Source organism: Coturnix japonica, chromosome 10 (genome assembly GCF_001577835.2).
Source record: "Coturnix japonica isolate 7356 chromosome 10, Coturnix japonica 2.1, whole genome shotgun sequence".
Classification (NCBI taxonomy): domain Eukaryota; kingdom Metazoa; phylum Chordata; class Aves; order Galliformes; family Phasianidae; genus Coturnix; species Coturnix japonica.
Window position 1 is genome coordinate 4,049,689 of NC_029525.1, and position 24,610 is coordinate 4,074,298.

General features: G+C 38.6%; 1 protein-coding gene across 1 annotated transcript in view; it reads left to right on the forward strand.

Annotated features, from left to right (window-relative positions):
- Window positions 1-24,610, forward strand: part of RORA (RAR related orphan receptor A) — a 387,110-nt gene that overhangs the window by 270,142 nt on the left and 92,358 nt on the right. Inside the window, exon 4 of the mRNA XM_015872508.1 lies at window positions 9,835-9,864. Within this exon, the coding sequence (XP_015727994.1) occupies window positions 9,835-9,864 (30 nt within the window). The remainder of the gene's footprint in view (window positions 1-9,834; window positions 9,865-24,610) is intronic.

A 24,610-nucleotide genomic window follows, 5' to 3' on the forward strand; every position in this document is an offset into this window, starting at 1 on the left:
GTGATGGTGCCATGAATACCGCCCTGGGCAGCCTGTTCCAGTGCCTGACTTCCTCATGCGTTTTCCCTTCTAGGCTCTTCACTACCTTTGTAGCCCTCCTTAGTACAGGAGGGTAATTTCAAGTATTTCAAGTGTTGTAGGGTAATTTGAAAAAACTTTTAGGAAAAGGTTGTTTTCTGTGTATTTTCACATGGAAATATACAGATAATTTCATATCTTCTATTTTAAAAAGATCTCAGCATGTTATTACAAGAACCACCTTTAGAATAGATGCCCAAATTTTAATGGAAAGTAATAGTTGATTATAGTATGAGATACATTGTTAAAATTCTGCTCCTCAGAGGTGGTCCTTTGCTTATCTTGTGATCTCAGTCATCTTGGTGAAGTCAGAAACCGATGGTGAGAGATGCAGTGAGAAAATCCTTGCTTGCAGTGTTTGGTTTAGGATTGGTACTCTAAGCCTGGCAACCTGGTCTTACAAAAATGTGACTTGTAGTTACATAACTGCTTCCTTTCTGTTTCACTGTGCTGTAAATGGCAACTAATATTTGCTTTTCAAGGATATTTAAAAGCTGACTTGCTGATGTGAAGTACTGCAAGAAGTGTCAACCCAGTAATAACTAAGGAAAACAAAGTACCTGTGATCCTTTTGTGCTTTTTGATGTGGGAAAAATCTTTACATTTTGAATAGTTTGTTTTTCACTCAAACTACTCAAATCTTTGCAAACATTGCAGTTTTACAAAGTCAGTCACAAAAGTCAGAAGTCACTCAGTGAAGTCAATAGCATAGCACTTTATAATAATGTGATACAGCTTAAAGTTACATAAGGAATTGAGGGAGGGGGGAAAAAAGAGAAAAAGATATTTTAGGTTGTGAACACATGATCTTGTATGTTCTTCTTGTTGTTTTGAAATGTTAACCTGGACTTGTGCCGATATTTGGATTAGAGATATCCCAGAGCAACTTACATGTCAAAGCAAATGGGGTCGATACAGCACTTCATAGTGTCCTTCTCCCCAGTATTTTTTCCAGCTTGACAGGGAACCATAGAATTGTAGGGACAGGAAGAGGCCTCTGGAGGTTATATACCAACCCCACTGCTAAAGCAGGCTCCCTACAGCAGGTTACACAGTAAAACATCCAGGCAAGTTTTGAATATCTCCAGAGGAGGAGGACTCCACAACCTCTCTGGGCAGCCTGTTCCAGTGCTATCACTCTCTCAAAGTAAAATTCTTCAGAATTTTTTACTCATGTTCATTTGGAACTTTCTGTTTTCCAGTTTGTGCCTTTTGCCCATTGTCCTGTTGCTGGGCACCACTGAAAAGAGCCTGATTCATTCTGTTTGGCTTTTCCCCTTTAGCCTTCTCCAGGCTGAGCAGTCCCAGATCTTTCAGTCTTTCCGTACAAGGGATGTGTTCCTAGTCCCTAATAATCTCTGTGGCATTCTGCTGGACTCTCTCTAGAAGTTCCCTATCTGCCTTGAACTGTGGAGCCCAGAATTGGCCTCACCAATTACCTATATTTGTATTTGATCACTTAAAAGGAGTACTTTACTTTGAATGCATGTAGGTGGTTGTCTGGTTTAATGGTTAATATACAAATTATATCTTTAGTAGAAAGTTTTAACAAGAAATATTATCACTACTTTTTCATTGTGTAAATTTTGCTTATTTGAAGGAAGTAATCTGTGAGCATTCTCTTCTTAAGGTTGTTTCTGAGAGTCAAGCAGTTACAATTGACGTTTGAATTGGTAATGAATTTTTAAAATCACAGTGATCTCCATGGTCTCTTCAGTTCAAGAGAAGTGAACATCTGACTTAGACAAAAAAGGGGGAACACTTTGATGCACCAGGCCAGTAGGGCATGTTGCAGCACACCTACTAACCAAGTATTTTGCATACCAGCTTTGATTTGAACTCATGTAAGAAAGAAGGTGAACTGAAGTTCTTGAAATCCAAATCAGTTCTGTTCTTTTGACTTACTTTTTCATTTTTGTTTTCATTTTATATGAAGAGCTATATATACACATCACTGTTTTAAACAATTTATATTCCTATGAAATAATATTTCAGGCTGTGTCAATGTATGACTTGCTTCCTTTCATATGATGAATCCTTCAGAGCTTTGAGTGGGTTTGGTACCAACCTAATCAACCTGATTCTGACAGTTCACTCCCATCTTAAATAATCTTAAATATTATATGGGTTTCAGTGCCAATCCTTACTTTTAAATGGAAATTTAAGCGATGGAAAGAATGGAATGATGACTGGTAACATTACTGCAAGAGTAATTTGAGGAAGTGTTGTGTAGTTGAATGAGACACCCTCAGTAAGTTTGCAGATGACACCAAGCTGAAAGGAAGTATTGATCTGCCTCAGTGCAGGAAGCCAAACAGGGATCTGGATAAATGGGATCGGTGGGCTGGAGCCATCTGGATGAGATTCAGAAACACCAATGAGGAGTCCTGCATTGTGGTCACAATGACCTCGTGCAATGCTACAGGCTTAGGGCAGAGTAGTTGGAAAGCTGTGAGGCTGTAAAGGATTTGGTGCTAATCAGCATCTGTCTGAACACAAGCCAGTAGCATGCACAGGTGGACAAGAAGGCCAGTGGCATCCTGGGTTGTGTCAGAAACAGTGCAGCCAGCAGGAGCTGGAGGTGATCATCCCTCTGTGCTCAGCACCAGTGAGGCCGCAGCTCAAGTTCTGTGTTCAGAGTTGGGCCCATCACTACAGAAAAGATGGTGATGCCCTGACGTGTGTCCAGAGAAGGGCAACTGAACTGTGAAGGGTCTGGAGCACAAGTCTCATTGGGGGATGGCTGAGAGAACTAGAATTGTTTGGTCTGGAGAAGAGAAGGGTTAGGGGAGACTTTTTTGGTCCCTACAGCAACCTGAAAGGATGCTGTGGTGTGGTAAGAATCAGTCTTTTCCCAGTTAACAAGCAGTAGAAAAAGAAATAATGGCCTTTAATTGCACCAGGGGAGGTTTAGGTTTCACATTAGGAAAAACTTACCTGAAACAATGGTCAAGCAATGGAACAGGCTGCCCAGGGAGTTGGTGGAGCCGTGTCCCTGGAGGTGTTCGAGATAAGGGTAGATGTGGCACCAAAATCTGAACATGGTTTAGCGGGCAGTGTTGGTGATGGTTGGTCTAGATTATCTTAGAGATCTTTTCTGACCATAATGGTTTTATAAGACAGGACTGGACAAAGATACCTCTAGAATGTTTGGAGGGGTCACAAAGAGCTGAGACTTTCAGTTAGATTAGAACATGAGCTGCTGCAGTGAGGACAGCTGTATGCATGGTGCATAGCTAGCATATGATTTTCCAGAATGTACTTTCATTCTATAAAATTTAGAGTTTCTTATTTTGCACATTAATGCTATTTCAAATAGGAGTAATTATACATAAGCAGTGTATGGCACAATATACTGTGAGTTCTTCAAGGAGATGTGATTCTGTGACTGGAAAATATTTGTTGCTGTATTACCGAATTCTGGAATGATTCATTTTATAAATGAATGTAAAAGCCAGGTAGTCCATTGTAGCACTAGTATACACTGGATGTCATCTCACAGAACATAGTAGGTTGGCAGCTCATGAATTATGGAATCACATCTTCTGTTATATCTGTTGTATTTTCTGAATGCATACAGATTCCAGAGCAAATTTGATTCTCATATTTGTGTATTCTACAGGCATATTCTGTTCATGAATGACCTATGGAGAGTTTTGTTTGTGGTCATAGAGATACTAGGAGGGTTTCATTGGTCATCTTCTGGAGTTTCAGTAAGATACTGAAACTGCATGGATTACTTTGCTTCTTGCCTGTGTAGTTTGTTCCCATTGATGTGCTGACAGGACAGATCCTTTAGGTGAAGGAGACTGTTCTCTGAATGTCACTCTGAGGAAGAATGGGAGCGCTTGCAGCAGAGCTGCCTCTGCAGCTTGTATCCTGCAGTCTCTGTTACACTGAGTAAAACGATGACTTACAGTAAGTGCTGTGATTTACTTCGAATATAGCAGCATTAGTGACGTCTGTGACAGGTTTTAGGAAATGCTGATTTTCTTTACAGTTTTTATTTTACCTCCAGAAATGCAGTAGTTTGCTTGGATTTATGCAACTTGGTACATTCAGCTGGATTCTGTCAATGTAATTGAGTTGCTCTGCAAGACTGTTTTTAAATCCCGACTTTGTGATTTGCTCAGTCAGTTGTGTAATAAGCAGTCATTAAAACAAAGCTCATTCAAAGTTTCCTGTATGGACTCCTGCTGAAAATACTCTTATATGCATTTCAGAACTATCTTTGACTTCTAATATGTAAAATAAGGTGCAAACTTGGGATACCCCATAGCTGTGCATTATGTGGTGACCTCTATCATGTAAGGACGTAATGGTTACTTAGTGAACTTCCTCTTTTTGCTCTTAATCTACTCTAGTGTTTATTTGTGAGGCTGAAAGAAATACTAAAGCTTTCAGTGAGTTTATCTAAAAATAAATAAATAAATGAAGATAAAAGGAAGAACTGGTTAAAAATCAACTTTACAGCTTAAGAGTCATGCTCATCCCATTCACACAGGAGTCAATGAAGTAATAAAGTACCCTGTTTTGTCTCTTATGAATACTCTGCAATGTTTGAAAGAATTATAGCAATTTGTTTTCAGTGGTGCTGCTGTCGTTTTAAGGGCTGCTGGGTAGGAGAGGCTGTCACCTGCTGAAAAATGAAGTCACAACATCCTTAGGTGATGCAGGAGGTCAGTCTCAGAAACAGGAAGGCAGTCTCAGCTACGAGGGCTAAAAAGTTCATCTGTTGGTAAAATAAGGATAATATATTAAAAGAAAAAGAAAAAAGGGAAAAAAAAGAAAACCTGGGTTTTAATCTGTTTTTGTCAAATCTCCTGCATCCCTGTTTGGGCAGCAAGTTGAAGAAATAGCAGACATTTTTCTGTAGCTAATTCTGAAATAATTGTGTAGTTCTTGGAGTAGGACTAGAATAACATCTCCAAATAAAGTTCTGAGAAATCCTCTGGTAGTGTTTGCGTATGAGGAACAGCTGTGCATCTGAGAAAATCAGGGTTTTGTTTTCCACTCCTGAGGGGAAGATTTAGGTCAGTCTTGATTTCTAGGATTTTGGTGCATGTGGTCTTTATAGCAAAAGCATGACATAGGCCTCTCTGGAAAAGCTCATTTCAGGTGGTGAGCTCTTTGCCAGTCAGTAAATGCTGTGAATAAATCTGGAGAATACTGGAATATTGTTAATCTATATACATTACAATTATCCTATTCAAAATCATTTTTGAAAGAAAAAAATCATGCTTTTTTCCCCCTTCTTTACATAATTTTCACTGTTTTCCTGTGCCTAGTACTCTGATGCCTGGTGTATGTTGTCCTTGTTCTTTACTATCCTGGAACATCATTTATTTCTCTTTGGAGTGAAGTACTAACTTTAATGCCTATTAACAATTTTTGGATCAGAATACTAGAATTATTTGAAGCACTTTCAATAATATGTGCTGATAGTCATTAACAGCTCTAGTCAGTGCCCTGGGCAAGGAATTTGTTTTACAACCTTATTTTCTTTGGTTAAGTCCCACCTAGCTTGTATTCTCATACTTGTATGCACATTATTTTTACCTTGGTTGCTGTAAATGCTGCCTATAAAGACCATAAAGCACCCTCAAGCCAGAGATCCATACTGACTTAAATAAGAATCATGATTAGAGTTTCTAAAAGAATGAACTCCTGTCTGAATATACTCAGATCTATTATTCCGCTTTGGTAGGTTCTCTGCAAGTGCCCAAGTGTTACATATAATCTTCCACCTTAATTGCTAGCTTTGTGTTGTGACAAAGTAAAAAAGAAGTGGAGTGGCAGGACGAAACACAGTGGGATTCAAGCTTGTAATACATTTTCTTTCTGATTTTACACAGTATGTTAGGCAGGAGGTGTGGAGTTTAAAATTTTAATCTTTTTTTTCCTAAAGATTTGCAATCTGTCGTGAAGGGGCTGAGCTCCAGAATATACCAAAGCCACAATGCTGGCTCAGATTGAAGGTGGAAGTAAGCAAAGAGTATTCGTGTTTATGCATGCACCCACACGAGCAAAGCATCGTGCGTGCAGATCATCTAACTTCATACACTGCAAGTGGATCAGTGAGAAATCACCTGGGTTTAGGCACTCAAAACTAAGCAAACTCTATAAAAGGAAGAAAAACACAATGGTGCTTAGCAGAAGTCCTGAAGAGTAGCTCCTAGGTTTGCCAGTGACACATATCTTCTTCCATACAAACTTCTGAGGAGGGGTTTTCTTGGAGTTTTAAGAAGATGGATCTCAAGAATCTCCTCCTTTGATATTTTGCAAAGTAATGTATTCCGCCAGACAGGGGACTTTTTGTTTATCATTCTGTACATCAAAGTATGCTTTCCCCTTGAAATATGGAAAGTTGACAACTGTACAACAGCAGCAGGGATCTGGGTTCACAGAGTAAGCAGCATTTCATTATGCTTCTTTATTTGGATGGGCAACTGTGAGAAATAGCTTATGATGTATAAAATATCTGAGTCTTTTTGTACTTGAAGACATTGTTATCTCTATTTGAAGCTGGCTAGCGAAGGTCAGTCAGGCTAACTTCTTGCAGAAGAATATCCTGTCTCTGTTGTTAGATACACTTTTCAAAGTTCATTGCGTACAGAAAGCTCTTTTTGTAAATATCACCCATTGTGGCAAATTACACGTAGTTGGCAGGAGGGGGAATGGGAATGCAATATGAATTCTTGTCATTAAAAAAAAAAAGAAAAAATTGCTGTTGCAAAGAGCATTGCATAGCAACAATGAAAAGTCTAAGAAGTTAATTTGCTTAAGATTTGGTGTTTATCTGGAATGTCAAATTGCACTGCTGAAGTGATAAATTCTGCGATAACTGTAATACTGAAACTTTCACTCACTGATAACCATGGCAGTGATATATTGTGGTATTTTCGTGACATTTCCTTTGCTTTACTTTGAAGTCTGGTTGGTTAAGTCAGGAAGTCTTGCTGTATTAACAGCACCGAAGTTGGGGTTGTTTCTTGCTTTCTTTATTTTACTTTTTTTTTACTTGTAAGAAAAGGAATGGAAAGTTGGCAGTTTAGGATAATGCTAATAATGGCCAATTCTCATGTATGACTCAAGGATGTCACACTTTGAAATGATGCTGCATGTAGGAGAAATGCTAAAAAATGGAATTCCACATTACATGTCACTCTTAAAGGAATCGGTAGGTCACTTGCACACCGATTAATGCAAATAAATACATCTTTGTCTGTCAGCATTGCATTGCATCATGTCCACTCAATCTGCAGGTGCTGATCCATTCCCAGAAATACGTAGGAACAACAGCAGTCTGAATTAATCTTGCCTGTTCTCATGAACTAAATTACTGATGTGTGCTGAACTTCCAGAATTGGTTTCACAAGAGATCTTGTTGAACTACCGAGTTGTCTGCATAAGATTTATGGGATAGAGCTCATAGGAAAGGCGTGCAAACATATTTAAGTGGGATATTTAGCACAAAAGATAGAAAGCCAAAGCTTGTGTAACAGCCCTGCCTTACATGAAGTAGTTTTCAGATGGTATTTTGTTTTTTTTTATAATTTTAATTAATTTCTTGGAGTTTATTACACTTCTTAGATGCTCTGAATAGCAGGCACCGGCCTCCTGCATTAAAACTAAAACTAAAGAGTGCAGTGATGTAGGAATTCATTGCCTATTTAATATTTAAAGCTCTAGCTGCAGTACATCCAACCTGAATAACTGTTTGGATAGCCTCGTATGTTTTTTGCTCACATTTTCCACTCGCTCATAGTTACTGATGTGACAGGGATGGCTTCTTAAAAACACAGATCAGAAAGAAAAATTAGACTTGTTTTAATACGAGCGTGGATTCCTGATTAAATCTCATCCTGTTGAACTGGTGGCAACATTTATCCTGGGTCCACCAGGTCGCAATTAGTCACTGTAAAAACTCAATGCAGGGAAAAATACTTTGATTTCACTGCACCTACCAATGTAATTATAAAGATGATTTTTTTAAAATAACAAAAAAAAAAAAAAAAAAAGCAAAAAGAAATCTCTGCTTTTATACAGTTGTTAAAGGTTATCTAAAGATACCTGTGTAAAACAGCTAAAAAGCTTGTCGGATGGTAATCAGTAATTATTGTGGAAACATTTGATTGGAAAAACTCACCACTCATCTCAGTTAAAAAGTAATTAAGTAAAAAAATATAAGCACTGCTATTTCCATCGCTGTGTTGTGTACCAGGGGAAGTAGTCCCTCAGTCGGCGAATACAGCTAAGTCTGTTTTGTGCTGTGGCAAATCCCGTTGTGAAGAGGCTGTGAGTAATCAGAAGTGACAGCATAAGCACTTTCTGTTCAAAGTGATTTTACAGAAAGCGTTATTTTCTGAGAAAAGCACACATATGGCTCCCATAATGCTGAAAGTGCACTGACATATCAATTCAATAGCAGGGTGCTGGGAGAGGAAGTTTTGCAAATGGTGTCCATATTAAAAACCTGTTTCCTCCGCATTTCCTATTTAGTAAGACATCCTCAGGGTTGTAGGACCTGACCAAGCAAGTTGGGCAGGGGCAAATACTCTGCATGAGGAACGTGTAGGCTTGGCTGGGACCTTCCAGGTCTAAGTCAGTAGACATATGTAATCAAAGCCTAATAGTCTCACTTTTGTGAATTGCTTACCAGTGTCTCCCATTCACAAAATTACTTAAAGGAACTGCTCAGAACTTCTTTTCCTGGAGCCTGGAGACTCGGCTTTTCTTGAGTAAAGATGTTTCAAGTGCTCACACTTGCAGAAATATATCATTCAAAACCAAAAGGCCTTTAGTGGCTAAAGGAGAAGGAGGATAGCTGAGGAGATACAGGTCTGCCTCTTTTGTAAATAGTAAGCCAAACAATTCAGATTCCTAATTTTCAATACCACCCTTAATCACAAATAAAATATTTCAAATACTTGTTCTACTTCCAGTAACTTGTCATGAAATTCCCCTCAAGGAAAGTGAAGCTTAAATACTGCGGAGTCTGAGTATAACATCAGTTATCTGCTAAAGTGGGGACAGTGTTGTTTGTCTTCAAGCATGAATTCCAGTGACATTTAACAGAGTTAATTTTATCTTTATTTGGTATTATGAGTTTTGCCTCACTGTTTATTGTGTTGCTTCCTTTAAAATTGGTGATTTGGTGATATGCTGCCACATGCCTTTATAGTATAAAGACATTGCTATTATTTCAGAAAGCGTATGTTTTACAGTTTGGAGATATTTGTATCTAGTTTGGAAGTACAGCAATTAATACTCATACTGGGAGAGCTACTCTTTTCTTAATGAGCGTAAGCCGTGGCTTGCAGTCAGGGAGCTGCTTGCGCTTAATAACACAGCAAATGAATTGTACTGCTCAAATCTGTTCTGGCTGGGTAGACTGTTGTGTACTGGTTGATATGAATGCGGTACAATTTTTAACTGTGGGAAGTAAAAGGAAGCTTAAGCTTCCATGGAGTGTTGTGAATGTCCTCCATTTGCATCAGCACTGTGTAGATATGCATGGCAACAACTACATGGATGTGATACATGCTGAAACGTTCATTAAGGAGAACATAATGTTAAAGTCTGGGTGCAAAGAAAGGAGATCCTTCTCTCCCTAACATAAAAATCATTGCAGTTTTCATTCCTCTTTTGTAGTGCCAGCTGTGTGCCTGAAATATAGTATAACAATGAAATGCATGTCAAAAGAATTTACATCGTGGTCATTTTGCTAACATTTGTATCATTTTTTCCCTACAGGTATTTCTGTAACAAAGAAGACTCATACATGTAAGTAATATCTTTTGATTTGTCCTTCTTTTATGAGTGGAGTACACGTTTAGGCCATGCTGTGGAAGGTTCCATGTTAAAAATGCTGGCAAGTTTTCTGCTTTAGGGTGGTTCCAGTCCTCGCTGAAATGTCATCTATCTGGATATGCAGTGTGTGTGTGTATGCACTGTGTGTGTGTATTAAGGCAAAGGGCAGGAAAGGGAAGATGGGAAGACAAAAAATAGAATTCTTTATTCTAGTATGTGTATCTTACAATTACCTGGTAAGTAAAATGTCTGGAAAACACAGTTGGTCAGAATTATTCAATTTTTCTGTCTGTTATACATGCAATGTGTTTCATGTAAGAAGAAATTACTTAGTTGAAAATCTTCTGTCCCTTCCTATGCATTCATCTATGGGGTAAATCATTCTGTGCTTGTGCTTGAAGGAATTCTTGATGGAAAGGAGATGGTTATTGTTTTGCTTTCAACCATATAAAAAGATAATCCTCATAAATGGCAAACTTGGAAACGGATGTGGATGTGTGCATTTACTTACATGTACATTTATTCTGAATCCTCTTCAAAGACGTCATTATTGGGGATCAACTCTTGCCTACTCTACTGTGAGTTAAAAGCACAATGCCAAGAAAGCGTTACGATTTGTAGCTAAATGAGGTATGTTGAGATTCTTTGAATACCGTGAAGCTTTGGAGGTCTAATGCAGGTAATGAGGTCTAATACTTGTCCAGGATCTCACATAGCAGCAAGATAAAGCTGAGGCTACCAGTCTTATGAGAGCTTTCTAACAAAACGGGAGGCACGAAATTTACTGAGAATTACAGTGCAATTGAACAGAGTTTTGCATTTAAAATATATTTACTGCAGTTTTGTAGGCTTAAAGTATCTTACAATAATTTCATTCTTATTTCATTCCTGTTTTTTAAATGTTCACATAATATAAAATCTGATATCATCTGCCACTTGTGAAATCTCCCCATATAGATTTACAAAATGCAGTTGTTTGATATAAGAGCTTTAACTGAGAAGCTGTTTGATAAGAATTTTGAAGCAAATGTTACGTGTTACCAAGTTCTAGAGCATGATGGTGCTCTGATTAGGTGATCTTGCTTGCTTAATGCATTCTTAGGGTCAGCTCCTGTTTGGGTGAATGCAAATGTGGTTTCCATTGGCCTTAATGAGAGCTACAGATAGGCATCTGGGAGTAGGATGTGACCCTTACATTTTTAGAGAATATTTGAGCTCATACTGACTGAGATTAACAGTACAGGAGACTGAAGTCCTCTGTATATCCGCAGGCCAGGCATTGTACAGACAGCTTCCTTGCACAGCCTTGCCCATGAGCTCAACCCTGGCCTGGAGCGACCACCCTCTCTAGAGGTGGTAAGTAACTCAGTATTTGTGCTAGCTCAGGCTTGGGCCTCTCTCGTATTGAGGCTGATGACTACATAGTGTTGTTTAACACTCCACCTGGAAATCAGCTGAAACTGCAGCTGAGTACAGCAGTGCCACATGCTGACTTGTTCAAAAAGTCACTTCTCCAGTTCCAATATTCAATACGTTTTTAATAGGGAAAATTAAATAGTAACTACAGACCTATTGAGCATAGGGCTGTTCTTAAGGTCTGCCAGCCTAATAAAATGTGATCACATGTAACTCAGTGGGTGTTGTGATTGAGGTCTATTACAGCAAAAAGTTGTATTCATCAGCTCTATTAGGTGATTAGCTGCTGTTCATCAGGTAATGCCTTTACCCTACTTAGGACAGAAATTAGGGTCCCAACATCTTCTATGCAAAGTGAGAACTGTGTGCTATTCTGTCAAAATGTAGCTCCCCAATTTGTTAATCAGTTTTCATGCAATTGGGAAGATTCACTTAATAATGGGAAGATGAGCGTGTCCATTAAGAAAGGATTAAAATAGAAGGATCAATATGCTGTAACTGGCATAATGAAAATGCTAGGCTACATTTGCTAACAAATATATGGGATTCCTTCAGCTTTATTGAAGTGTTTTCTTTAAAAACGCATTCCCATTATGACAAATAGAGTAGGAATTGATGTATGTTGTGCATCTTTGGCATTTTGAGATCGTGCAGAGTAACCATTTCTTCCTTACTACTTTGAGAAAGCCTATTATTGTATAGAAAAAGTAGACATCAAAAATCAGTTTGGGAATAGCTTGGGGAAAAAAAAAATCTTATTTTATAAGTGCAAGTACAGAAATTAAAGTTAATGTCTGAGTTTTTGAGTTCATAGAGTTTGCCAACTGGAAGTTTTATCCAGGTATTCTGTTTCATTGGCTGCTTCTCCACTTCCTCTGTATAACAGCTTTTGAGCACTACAAAACCTGCCATTTTTAAACATGGGCTGTAATGCTGCTGCTTTCAAGCAGCACTAATGAGAATAAATTTTGTCCACTCAAAAATGCGATATTTCACTCTGAAACAGGCTTCTGAAGTGAAAATTCTTATCTGCTGTCTATTTGCAGAGCTATTCTTTCTTGGGCTCACATACTGATTTGTTAAGATATCCCTCATCTTCTGTGAGAATAGCTAAGTCAGATATTAGAGACCAAGTCCTGTCTCATCTTCCATACAAAGTGGGACTTCAGGTATTTCAGTTTCATTTTGATTGGAAAAAGATTATGACTGACACTTAGGCTATTTTCCAGTCATTTAATTCAAACTAATGCTCATAACATGACCTCTTTCCTCTCGTGTTTCATGCTTTGAATAGAAAAATATATAACGTAGATGCACAGCTTCAGTCTTTTAAGAATTCAGACAGGTGTTTTTGTAACAGTGATGATAAGGATATGATATTCTGGGTAACCAAAGGCTGCAGAGGACCTGGCATTTTGTACCGCCTGGTTTGGGAGCTATGCTCATCTCTGGCATATGTAGTCTTTTACCTGTCATCTTAAACCTAAATCTTGCCATACTTTATTGAATCAGTTTGATGGCCTTACAAATAAATGTTCTTCTTGTCCAGATTACTTCTATATGCTGGGCAGTGAATTTCTTAGAAGAGTATGACTTTACTACCTCAAAGAGAAAGGAGTTACATCTTGCTTATGTACCTAGAAGAATAATTTTGTGGTGAATTCTTGATGCAATGGAAACTTATTATCTTGGTATTTGAATTTCAGTAAAGTACAGTCAAAGGCTTCAGAGGAGTCTGATTACATAGCTGGGATTCATGTCTCTATGAAGGTCCAAGTACATTCAGTTGCGTGTTTACCTGACATTTTTAAGTTTAAAAGAAAAAGAAAAAAAGTACACATTGATTTTTTGCTTTCCTTCATTTCACGCTATTTTCCATCAGTGTCCATAAAGCCATTCAAGAGCTCCTATGGTCCACTGGAGGAAGCTCTTAGGTTGGTAGAATATTCTGCAACAAAAGAGATCTAGGAGCCCAGCTCGTAGTGATAATTTTGTGGGCAGGGCATGACTGGGGACCTCACTGGAGTGCTCTCACCTGAACTAGGGACAACTTGCTGGGATTGTCTTTTTCAGTTTGAGCACACCCCCAGACTGCTTCTACATGCGGTGTGTGAGGAGCCTTTTGTCAGCTCAGTCTCTAAAATCGTTTGACGGTGACCTACTTCATCACTTAGACTAAGGTGCTGTTGTTTGGAGTCGAAGATCATGCTCCTTTTGGCAGTCCTAGTGATCAGTAGCCAGCTAGCTCAGTTCCTGTGCCTTAACCACATCACTTTTCAATAAAATTTAACCCATTGGTTCTTCTTATGCTTTTGTGATAAGGATTGACCTCACCTTCACCAGAAAACATCTGCAAGAAGAGCCGGCAGCTTTGTTGGCAGAGTGGAGGTAGACCAGTCCCTTCTGCTGAGATCCCACACCAAGTACCCACCTCAGCCACTTCCCTCATTCCTATCAAGCTCGGGATCTATTCCTACTCTATTCTTATAATACACTTGGTCTAGAGGAGTATCTTGAGTCTTTACTTCAATGAGACTGAAATTCAGAGTAAGCGCTCAATTCATTTTTCAAGGTTACCCTGCAGCTGGAAGGTTTGATTAGAGCATAGAGAGGTAAATTTGGCTGTATTTAAGTTCCCAGATGTTGTACTGACACAAAGTTCCATAGGTGTTTCAGTAGGTACCTCTAAATCTGACAAGCCTCCACATTTTTGGCTGGAGCTTGGAGTGCTTTATTTTCAATGCTGCTGCACTACAACTAGCCCAAAATGGCCCAAATTTTGGCTTCCTCATAATACTGACCTGAGCAGAGATCCACTCCAAAAACAAGTCCTTCTTATTTTTCTTATTTTGAACAGTTTTTAAAGTGCAGTGTTCTTTTCTTAGCAACTGAGAATATGTTTTGGGAAGGGAGACAGATCTCCAGCTTTTGAGACTTACAAGTATCCTAGAACTGTTGTTCACCAAAACTGTACAAGCATATTAAGGTTTTGCAGCTTAATTGAACCCAAGATCTGAATTTCAGTTTTTCCCTAACTTTATTTTCCTCGGTACATGTACAAAGCCATGAGTCTCACTGCTGAAGGTTTCTTGAGGTTATGTTGATTATTCTGCTTAATTGCTTTGTAGGGAAAATGCTTGAATTTTTTTTTTCCTGATCTGATTTATAATTACTACATGAGTTGTAGTGTCTACTTCATGTAATGTGCTTTGAGTCCCAGCAGAAGTAAGTAAATGCTGCTTTTCCTTGCAAGATAGGAGCCTGCAGAATATTGATGGTTAACAGGATTTGCTGTTAGCACCAAGGCCTAAAGAGAACAGGTGAAAACTAAACCCTGTCCCCTGAGGCCAATAAAATAGCTGTTTGGTCCCCTGTGTGTAACCTCCTAATAACTTTACTGGGCAGCCTTAAGTTCCCTTGGGGGCTTCTCTGCAAGAGCACTCCCTCTCTTTGCTCAGATAGCTTATTAAAAATGATTTTATAATGAAGTTGCCTCAAATAGCAGCTACTTTCCTACTTGTCCTTGAAGCACTGTTTGCCCTGCTGAAGAAGCCTAAGACAACTATCTAGGGCTTTTCTCTTGTTCAAAACTTTTACTGAACTACTGCTATACTTGATTTTTTTTTTTCCTATGAGCCAAATAAAACCTCTTCCTAATCAGCTAGATATTTTACCCTTAATTCAATTTTGAAGACACTTCTATAAGTATAAAAAGTTTGAGTGCCCTCAGCTTCAGTCAGTCTGTTTTATTTGCTGCCACACAAATCACTGCATCATTGACTTTTGTACCTGATAAGGCACAAATGTTGCCTTCTTCCAAGTCTGCTTATGAATTCTGGGTGTTTTTGCCATACAACTACTTTGAAAACAAATTGGAACAGTGGCTGCTCACAACTTTCTTCTTTCATATGTGAACCTCAGAGGCTGAGCAAAGTACATTGTGACATAGTTTGACTTCGAACTGCCTGAGTCTGGGCAGCTCTAAATATACCTACATAGGAATATCAATGTGCTCAAAGCCTCCTGAGCACATACTTAGCAATGGTTTCCTAAGATATAATTGTACTCGCTGAAACTTGTTCTGCAAATATTGATTCAATTTCTACTGAAGTTAAGGGACGCTCCCTCCCATTTCATTGATGTGGGACCAGATTTGATGCAAAGCTCTGTCAAATCTTTCTTGAAGTCATCGTAACCTTTGCAGAAGGGAAGCCTTTGTTTCTGTGAACAGATTGTCACCAAATGCAGCAAGGTCTTTGGTTTTGAACCACTATGAAGTTAAAGCATGATCTTTGTGTCCAGTTTGCTCAAAGATCAAAAGTCAAAGTCTTCTCCCAAAGTATGTAAGCTGGCTTATTGCCATGGACAACAGCATTGCTGTCTTTTCTTAACACAGAGGATTCATCTTTCTGCTCAGTCACTTCACTTTGTGGCATTGTTTCTTATAATGCAGCACTACATTTTTGTTGTAGTAAGGCTGAATTCTAATGATTCTAAGGCAAACTGTCATACGGACTTCTCCAAGGTTGATATCCGATCCCAAAAAAGCACATTTTATTATCTGAATTTTGAAACCAGTGAGTGATTCCATCATTCCTAATAGACTCATTTAGTTGACATGCATTGCTAGACTTTTTCAATCGCCATTCTGAAACAACTGTTGAAACCTGAAAACAATTTTTTAATGTACAGCAATGTTTAACCTTTTAAGAACTGTGAAGATATTGTGGAGACCTGGCAGCCTTTCTTGGAGATGTTTAACCTGGAATGATTTAAATATTCACCCTAATTGCAGGTAGATTTTTGTGCAAACAACACATAAGGCAACGATGGCAGATCAGTTAGTTACTGTAACTTATAGCTCATTCTTAGTTTTATGACGAAATAATGTGATTACGTAAATCGCGTATTTAAAAATAATAATAGTAATAATTAAGTGTATAAAGCAGCTGCTAGCTGCCTAAAGAGGACAAAAAAAAATATCAAAGGGGCAACATGGGTCAGTTTGAGGCACTGAGACTGCAGCTGAAAAGTACGAATGGAAACAGATTAGCATGACATTGAATAGAATCCTAAGACAACTTATAGTTCAGTAGCATTATGGGTAATTTGGGGGTTTTATAATAATTGAGTAATAGATCAAAATGTAGTGACAGATACCTCAGGAAAAGTCTCAGGGAACAGAAATACCAGCTTTATTTTCTCTGGTAATTTGCATGTGAACTGGGGCAACGGTTACCTGCTAACCTCACCTATGATCACAAATTGCATATGCAGATTTGTTCAATTAACTAAAAGGCTGATTTCAGAAAATGCGGTGCCTGGTGTTACTTCACTATAGAGGAGTTGCTGAATTTCTTGTTGTGTTTTAATAGCTGTATTTTAATTTAAAACAGCAGAAGAAATTACAGCTGCCCTCATGATACATTGAAGCAACACATAATTTTTCTATAATGCCATAATGATTTCCATTCAGTCAACTGTGTGTACACTATGAAAACATCGTTAAAATATGCACTGTTTTTCAAATACAGATGTGGTTATTTGTGCACATATTGAAATAAGCGTTGCATTATTGACATTAGTTTTTGCTTCAGTGTATTCTACGGCACATAGATAGTCACAGGAAGAGAGGGAAAGACAGTAATTAACAGGGTTACATCCTGTAGTCCAAACTTCTTTCAGTCTTAGTGTGAATATCTTCTGGTACTTTATTGTAAGACAGCAGAGTTGCAGAATCTAGATTTGGTCTTGAACCACCGTGCCTAGAATTACTCAGGTTCCTGGTTTGGGGTTCACTTTTCGCTTCACTAAATGAGTAGAGCTCGGCTAAAGAGAAGCAAGGGTCCCGAAGGATTGAAACTGTGGCTTCAGTAGACTTCCTGTCTTTAACTTATTACTGCCATTATTGGTAAAAATCCTGACTTGAGTAGAAATGGAAATTAATCTTTACTAAATTATTGTGTGTGTGTGTATATATATGTATGTTTATGTAAGCAGTTAATTCAGTATATCGAGTGTTAACTAAATGTAAATCCAACAAAGAGGATGATGACTTTGTTACAAGAACTAACACTGTTTTGAGACCTTTTTGCAACCTAGCATAGCTTCCATTGTATGATAACTTATTGCTTGAAGATAACATAAGCTGTCAGTTGCAGCAGGCTGTAAGAATATGCCCTTCTGAACAACAGACCTGACACACCCTCAAAGCATATTTCCTCTCTTTTCTTGAGGTATTTACCACTGACTTCAAAAGCTGATACACGACGGTGGTATGCTTGAAGTTTTCTAGAAAATCAAGTTAGGCTTTATTTTAATCTCTTTGCAACATAAGTAGGGAAACCTCTGGTTTCAGAACACCAGTATGTTACCAAAGCCATTTAGTGATTTCCTTTTAGATAGAGTCATCAGTTGATAACCATCCTTCCCACCAATGTTTGTCTGAAGAAACTGTTCGCTTATCTTTGTTACTGTTACCTAACTGATAGATAGGTGTGATATCTGCTGGCTGCAAAGACTGCTTCTACAGATAAGGCAAGTTTCCTGTTCGAACACTTTAACATTTATTTCACCCTGACCCCTTTTCCTTTTTCCTCTTTGCACTGCTAACATATTCCAGAGTTACGGTCCTTGAAATAAAAGTGGAAATAGAGTGGTCATCCAAAAAGATGATTTTACATACCGTTTGAAGGCAGAGTACGAAAACTTGAAGGGCTGAAAATAGTTTTCCTGTTGAACAGAGGTTTTGATACTGCAGAAGATATTTCACTGATATACTTTCTGTTTTTCTCAGCAATTTCCAGAAGGAAGAAGGGGGGGGGGGGCACAGCCTAACAAAAACAAATTATAGGAGAGGATATGACTGCTGTCTATAAATACATGAGGAGAGTAAACAGTAGAGGGGGGGAGAGAGAAAAAGAAAAAGAAAAAAAGAAAAGACTCTAATGAACAGGATGAGTGTAGTGAATAGTTCTTCACGTGAGATGGTGGGAACTTGACTCTAATACCTGGGCTAGAAACTAGGAGGTGGACCTTACATTCCCATGCCCTCCTCGGATGACTTCACCGCTTTACTGTCAGCTGTTTTGAAAGTAGGTTTTGATATGAAATCCTGTCCTTGATGAAGCAGTAACGTACTTTCCTGTAGAATATTTCATCTTTGACAAGCTCATATTTCAAAATGAACAATGTCGCCAGAAAATCCCCAGCCATTGCTAACAAGGGGGACCTCAGAAAAGAGAGAGACAGAGAACCTTGACCTGGGAACACAGAGTTTGCAAACTTAGTAATATTCTTTGTGAAGCTGATACCTGGCAATCTCAGCTTCCCATGAAAATTGCCCTTACTGCATACTAATCTGCTGCTTTTCGCTGTCACTGGAAGGTGAGTTGCATGGTAGTCACTTGAGGTAGGAGCCTGTCAGGTTTTCTGGCAAATAGACTGCTTGCCTCCCTCTATTGTTAAATCAGAAAATAGGTTGCAGTCCAAACTGGTACTGTCAAGCTAAGAAGGCTTATATGTAGCTACTTATTTTTTGTGATTGAAAGTATTGACTTTGCTATCTTGAAATCTCAAAGCTGAGCACATGAATGTGACTGACATTTTACTATATGTGTGAGGTAACCAACAAAAGGCTATCTACATGTTTATTTCTAACATCACATGGACAGCCTTAGGTTGTCCATTAAATCTCAAGGGCCAGATTTGGCTTGTATATGCAGAACTAGTGATATTTGTATAGCAAGCCTCCATGTTACCTCTCTACAAATTCATACGTCATACTGCTCTTTTTGGTGACCAAAAGGTCTGTTCAGCAGCTATGATTTGAATGAGTAATTTGTTTGACATGGACTGTGTCTGCTGGTGGGATCTGGGCAGTTGCTGAGAGATTTTAATATCCTCTACAAAAGTTTTTAAAACCAATATCATTCCACTCTTATTCTTGTCTTTGTTTGCTAATCTCCACCCAAAATCTTTTTCCTAGGCATTTGCCATTAAAAAGAAGGGGGGAAAAAAATTAATTCACTATGCTTGTTCTGAGTGGCATACCCAAAAATAGCCATTCCCTTTATTAGGTTAGTTCATTGCCGTATAATAAATTCAGTTCTTAATTGACTGTTTAAATAGTTTTAGAGCAAGCTAGTCTTTTCTCCTTTTAGCTTCAACTGTTTTTCAGTCTGGGACCACTGAACACAATTTAATGGATATCTCCTTTGATGCCTTCTGTGTTTGTTATGCATTTGCTTACAAATAGTTTTGAGATTAGATTTATTTTATTATTTCTGTTATTCTTAGAGCTTGAGAGAGAAAGAAGGGAAAGGAAGGGAAAAAATAAAGAGGAAGTAATTGAGTTACTGTTGATAAAAATGCAGTGTGCTGACATGATGTATTGACGCCTATTAGGTAAGAAGAGACACAAACTCCAGCTGAAGTACTTGGGGACCAAATTGCGTATAAAGGAATGACAGCAGGAACTGAGGGATGGCAGATTTTCTATTTGATCTGTTAAAGCTCTTAAACTTCATTTTTCTACTAGTGGGATCATAATTCAAGCTAACCTCAAGCTAAGCATGCCTGAGCTAGAGCAAGATCAGAGCAGAAGTTCCTTGTCTCCTTCAAAAAAAGAAAGCCAACAAAACACACTGAATGCATTGTTTAGGAATCTCCATGTAAAAGCAACTACAGTTTCAAGTCTGATGCTGTCCATTCTCTGAACATGTCACATTCATACAAACATCTATTTTCTTTGAAGGCTTCGGTTTCCATCTTCATTTGCTCCTGTATTCTTGATTTTCTTCACAAGACTTTTTCCATCTGAGAAAAGAAATCACCAAGGAGAAGTAGAGTGATGTTGAAGAAGGGGGCAAATAGTATATTTTTTGGAGTCAGTAGAAGAGGCTTTTGGTTTTAGAGACAGAATTTCCTGTTTGCTCTGTTGATTGCTAAGTGTTACGGCTTCTTCTTTATACCCAAAGTATGCCTGGTGGTTTGCTGCTCTGTTGTACAGGAATTAATTTCAGTAAGGAAAGAAAATAGATCTCATCATTCTGTTTGTCAGCAGGGTAATGCAGTTCTCCCAAACCACCTTACCACGTTAGCTTTCTGTGCTTTGTAATATCAAATGCAGCACTCGTATCCTCTGGTGCTTTTAAATAAATTTCCAAAAGCATCTGTATCTTGAATAGCTCTTGAATAATAATATCAATTCTATTATCTGTTACGTTGACCCTCCATCACTAATTTAATATACACCATGAATCCTAACCCATTTGTATTTTAGCATGTATTTTTCAGATGACTGTGCTCAGTTTTGAGGAAATATTTCTATTTCATTTCTAAGCATGTGTTTTCATGGAAACAATCCATCTACAACACATTGTATTTCTATGAAAACACACGCTTATTAAATGGCAAACAGTTTATGTTTTCATGGCAGTCATCTTCAAATTGGCACATTCGCTGTGTCAGTGTTTTATGATGCAAGCATAAAACTGTCAGATTGTGTATGTTCAGACATGAAAAGGTCTGGAGTATCACACATAGAGGAGGAGAAATTAGGCTCTTGTCAATTAGCAGGTGGCAGGAATTTAGGAGTGTTTGTTTATGAGGCTTGTATTAAGATAATAGGAACTCTCAGTCTGAGTATCCTCAAATATTTCAGCTGATAAAGAGGTAGCTTCCGTGCCAGAGTCGTGGAGTCATTTTTGCTTACTAAGAGCTGACTATAAATATCAGGATTGCTGGTGGAGCTTGAACTGTCTTCGCACATTTCACTTTACTACTCAGCTCATGCATTACAGAAATTTCATGCAAAAGCAAGAAACCTGAGAGCGATGGCTTCGCCCCCTCTAGGCTTCTGAAGCTGACTGGTCCTAAGAGCTATAGCCAGGGCTTTGGCATTGCCAACAGTCTGGGAGTCCGTGGATCGCTTTCTAACAGGCTGCAAAACTACTTCCAAAGCACTGTGGCTTCTGGAAGAGAGAGCCTTCTGGATAACATTACAGCAACAAAGCCTTTGAATGACCTGTGGTTTATCCGTAAAATCAGTTCTTCTTCCATAAAGCTATGCTATGTTCTGTAGTTTAAACAGGTGGTGGTCATGTCATGCTTTAACTGAATATGACTTAAAAATGGCTCATTCTCAGTAGTGAAAATTTTCAGGAATAATCTGCAGGATTAAGTGCTATTGCATTTATTACCTTATTAGATTATGCAAATAATAAGGAAAAGCTAGCAGACTGGTTTATTCTTTCTGTAAGGAAAATATACTGTTTCATATGCACACTTCAACTGTATCTCGTCGTATGAGTGAAGAGATGCCTTTCATATGTTGTTGATATGATAAATTTCAAGTTTCACAGTGGAATTAACTGTTTTGTTTCTGGTCCTAATGGATGGGATTAAAATCTAGTTTTCATGTCGTGCGTCTTTGTGACTTTGCACTGTGATTGTCTCTTCTGTGCTGCAAAACTTCTTAGGCAGCTTCTGGTTGGAATGAGAGGTAGCACTTGAGTCAAAGCAGCATGGATGGATGCTCAAAGTTTCTTGCAGAGTTTATGTAGCAGCTGCTCATCTTTCAAGCACTCTCTGAAGGTAACTCATCCACCCTTGTTCTCTGGAGTGTCATGTGAAGCTGTGAGAACAACCCAGTTCCCAGCTGAGCATCCATGGCTGCTGGTTCCTGAGCTTTGTAGATCAGATTGCAAAACCTCATTCTTTCATAAGCAACTCTTGCGCTTCACTTTTCAAATTCTGTCCTTTATACTTCTCTTCTAGGAGCTCAAACTGTAGTTAATGGCAGACATAAACCTGGTGACAAGCTTAATGATTCATGAAATCCCAGTCCTCGGGGCACATGCTGGTTATTTATTGTTGCACATAAACACAAAGCAGGCAGTGAATTTATCTCTTTCTGGTTTAGGTGACTGAAATGGGTGTTTGAATATCTGAAAAAGGTGGTGAATGTTTACAGGCATTTGCATAAGTCATTTTTCATCTTACTGCTACACAAAGTGGATGTGCTGAGACTGGCTATAATTCTGCTGCAATTGCCAATATTCTTTGAGTGTTGCACTAAGTGTATGTTGTTGATGTTGTACTTCCTGACAGAGTACCATTGCATTACTATGAAGCTGTCATTTAATTTTAAAGGATGAAAGCTGTATAGGTGGTGCTGAGCCATGGTGTCAAACACTGTATACTGCTTTATACTGTTTCTGTACTGTGATCTTTCATCACATAGTACCAGAACAATTTTCTTTTGTGTTTGTTTTTTTTGCCCCCAACAAGTCAGAGGAAGATCTGCTGAAGATTTAGCAATATCCCTTCTGATGACATTGATACAGTTTGTGCTAACTACTCAGTATGTGTTTATGATTTATTCCTAGCTGAACTTGGGATAGATTGAGAGTAAAGGCAGCAGTCTGGAACACTGAAGGCACACCCAATTTGCAACTGGTGCAGATCAAAGGGAGCAGATCTATAGGGCAGAGCTGTTGAGAGTACCTAACATCCACTTCATATGTGTATTTGATTGTGTTAGAGTAGCTCTAGTCTAATCCCATGAAGCTCAGCGCAGTATTTCAGGCCCAGTGCAGTATTTCAGGCCCAAAGCCTGCTTTGCTTGCTCATCATGGTGCATGTTGATTAATTGCTCATAGCACAGGGATCCAGTAAGAGAAGAGGAACACGGGGAGGGGTTCTAGAAACAAAGGCTTTCTGCATAGAACCAACTCCTTTGCAGACAGGACCTTTTCCTTGTCATTGTCTATGCACATAAGTCTATTCATTCAGTGTCTGTTCTTTCTTTGTACTGTGGTAAATCTCTGACTGCCTTCACTTATTCAAAATCAGCCCCAGTAAATGCTAACTTGATGCTGTTTGTTGCAGTGTTGGCAATGTGTTGCTTGTCTGAGTAACTTGTAAAAAAGGCTGTGATAATTAGCTCCTACAAGATAGCATTTTCATTTGTGTTTGAATACAAGGATTGTCCTTTGCTGCCAGGATCTGCGTGAGTGCATCAGCAGTTCCTCAGTCATCTTCAGTACTTGGAACAGCTCAGCTACCTCCAATGCCTTTGTCCTTCTGCCTGTTTGTTGTGAGCTACAACAAGCACATTCCTACCTTTCCTTTTTATAGTGTTACCTACAAATGGGCCTCCAGAATCTTTGCAGCTTCTGGGAGAGCACGTTTTTCTCAAAGTCACTGTTGTTCTGTTTCAGTGCCGGCTCTTTCTCTGCAGTCAGTCTTGTTTCTTCACACTGAAAGTATCCAAGAGCATTAGGTTCTAGTTGCATTTACATTTGGGTCATCATAACTTTGGCATCTCTTCTAAAGATTTAACCTATCTGTTTTCTGTCCTAAATTGTTCTATTTGTTGGCTCTGGTCAGTGTATGTAGACTTGTGTTTCCTTTTCCTCTGAGTCTTCTTTCTTAATGGGAAAGGCAGGCTCAAGCAGAGAATGCATCATTTTTACTCAGAATTTGAGTATGCTATATTTATCTGGCTTTCATCTTGTTTTTCCACGCTGTTTTATAGACATGTTGTTATGAGTTTGAATAAGAGGGAGTCATAGAAAATGATCCTGTTGTGGCTTACGTATAGAGGTGGTAATCTGTGATTTGTTTCTTTTATGTTCACATTTTAATTTTTTGTTTGTTCATTTTATTTGCTTAAAATATATTTTAAAGAAATTAAAAATTAAATAAATAAATCAGGAAATGTGATGATTTAGCTGGAAATGATGGCTGTTGCAATCAACAGTGTTGTTTTTCAGCTCTTTACTTACCCAAGTCGATACAAACAGACCTTTTAATTTACATTGCTAGCATAGGGACACAGCCAGCAGAACTGCCTTGTAACATCCTTTTAAGCAGTTTTCCTCCACCACTAATGAAAGGTGTCTGTTTTATATTGTTGCCCATTCATCATTCCTCAGTCAGCTGCCACCTCGGTTACATCTTAAATCTGAGTTCACCTTCTGATGTGATGCTGCCCTCCTCTTTCTCCTTGTTTATAGCAACTGTTCCATAACCCAAGAAGTCCAACATGAGTGTTGTCACCTACAGGCACGTGGTGTAGGATTTTGTTATCTAACTCCTCTACCTCCTGTTCTTCAGAGCCATTTTCACCACATCTCTGTGAACAGAAGAGCAGAGCACCTAACTAACCCAAACCATTCATTATGTGCTCTTGGTTTTGCTTTGTGTTCTCCCTTCCTGGCTTAGGACTGCACATTTTCCTCTAATTCATTCTGCAGTCAAGAATGGAACAATTAGCCTCAAATTCTTTGGCTCTGGC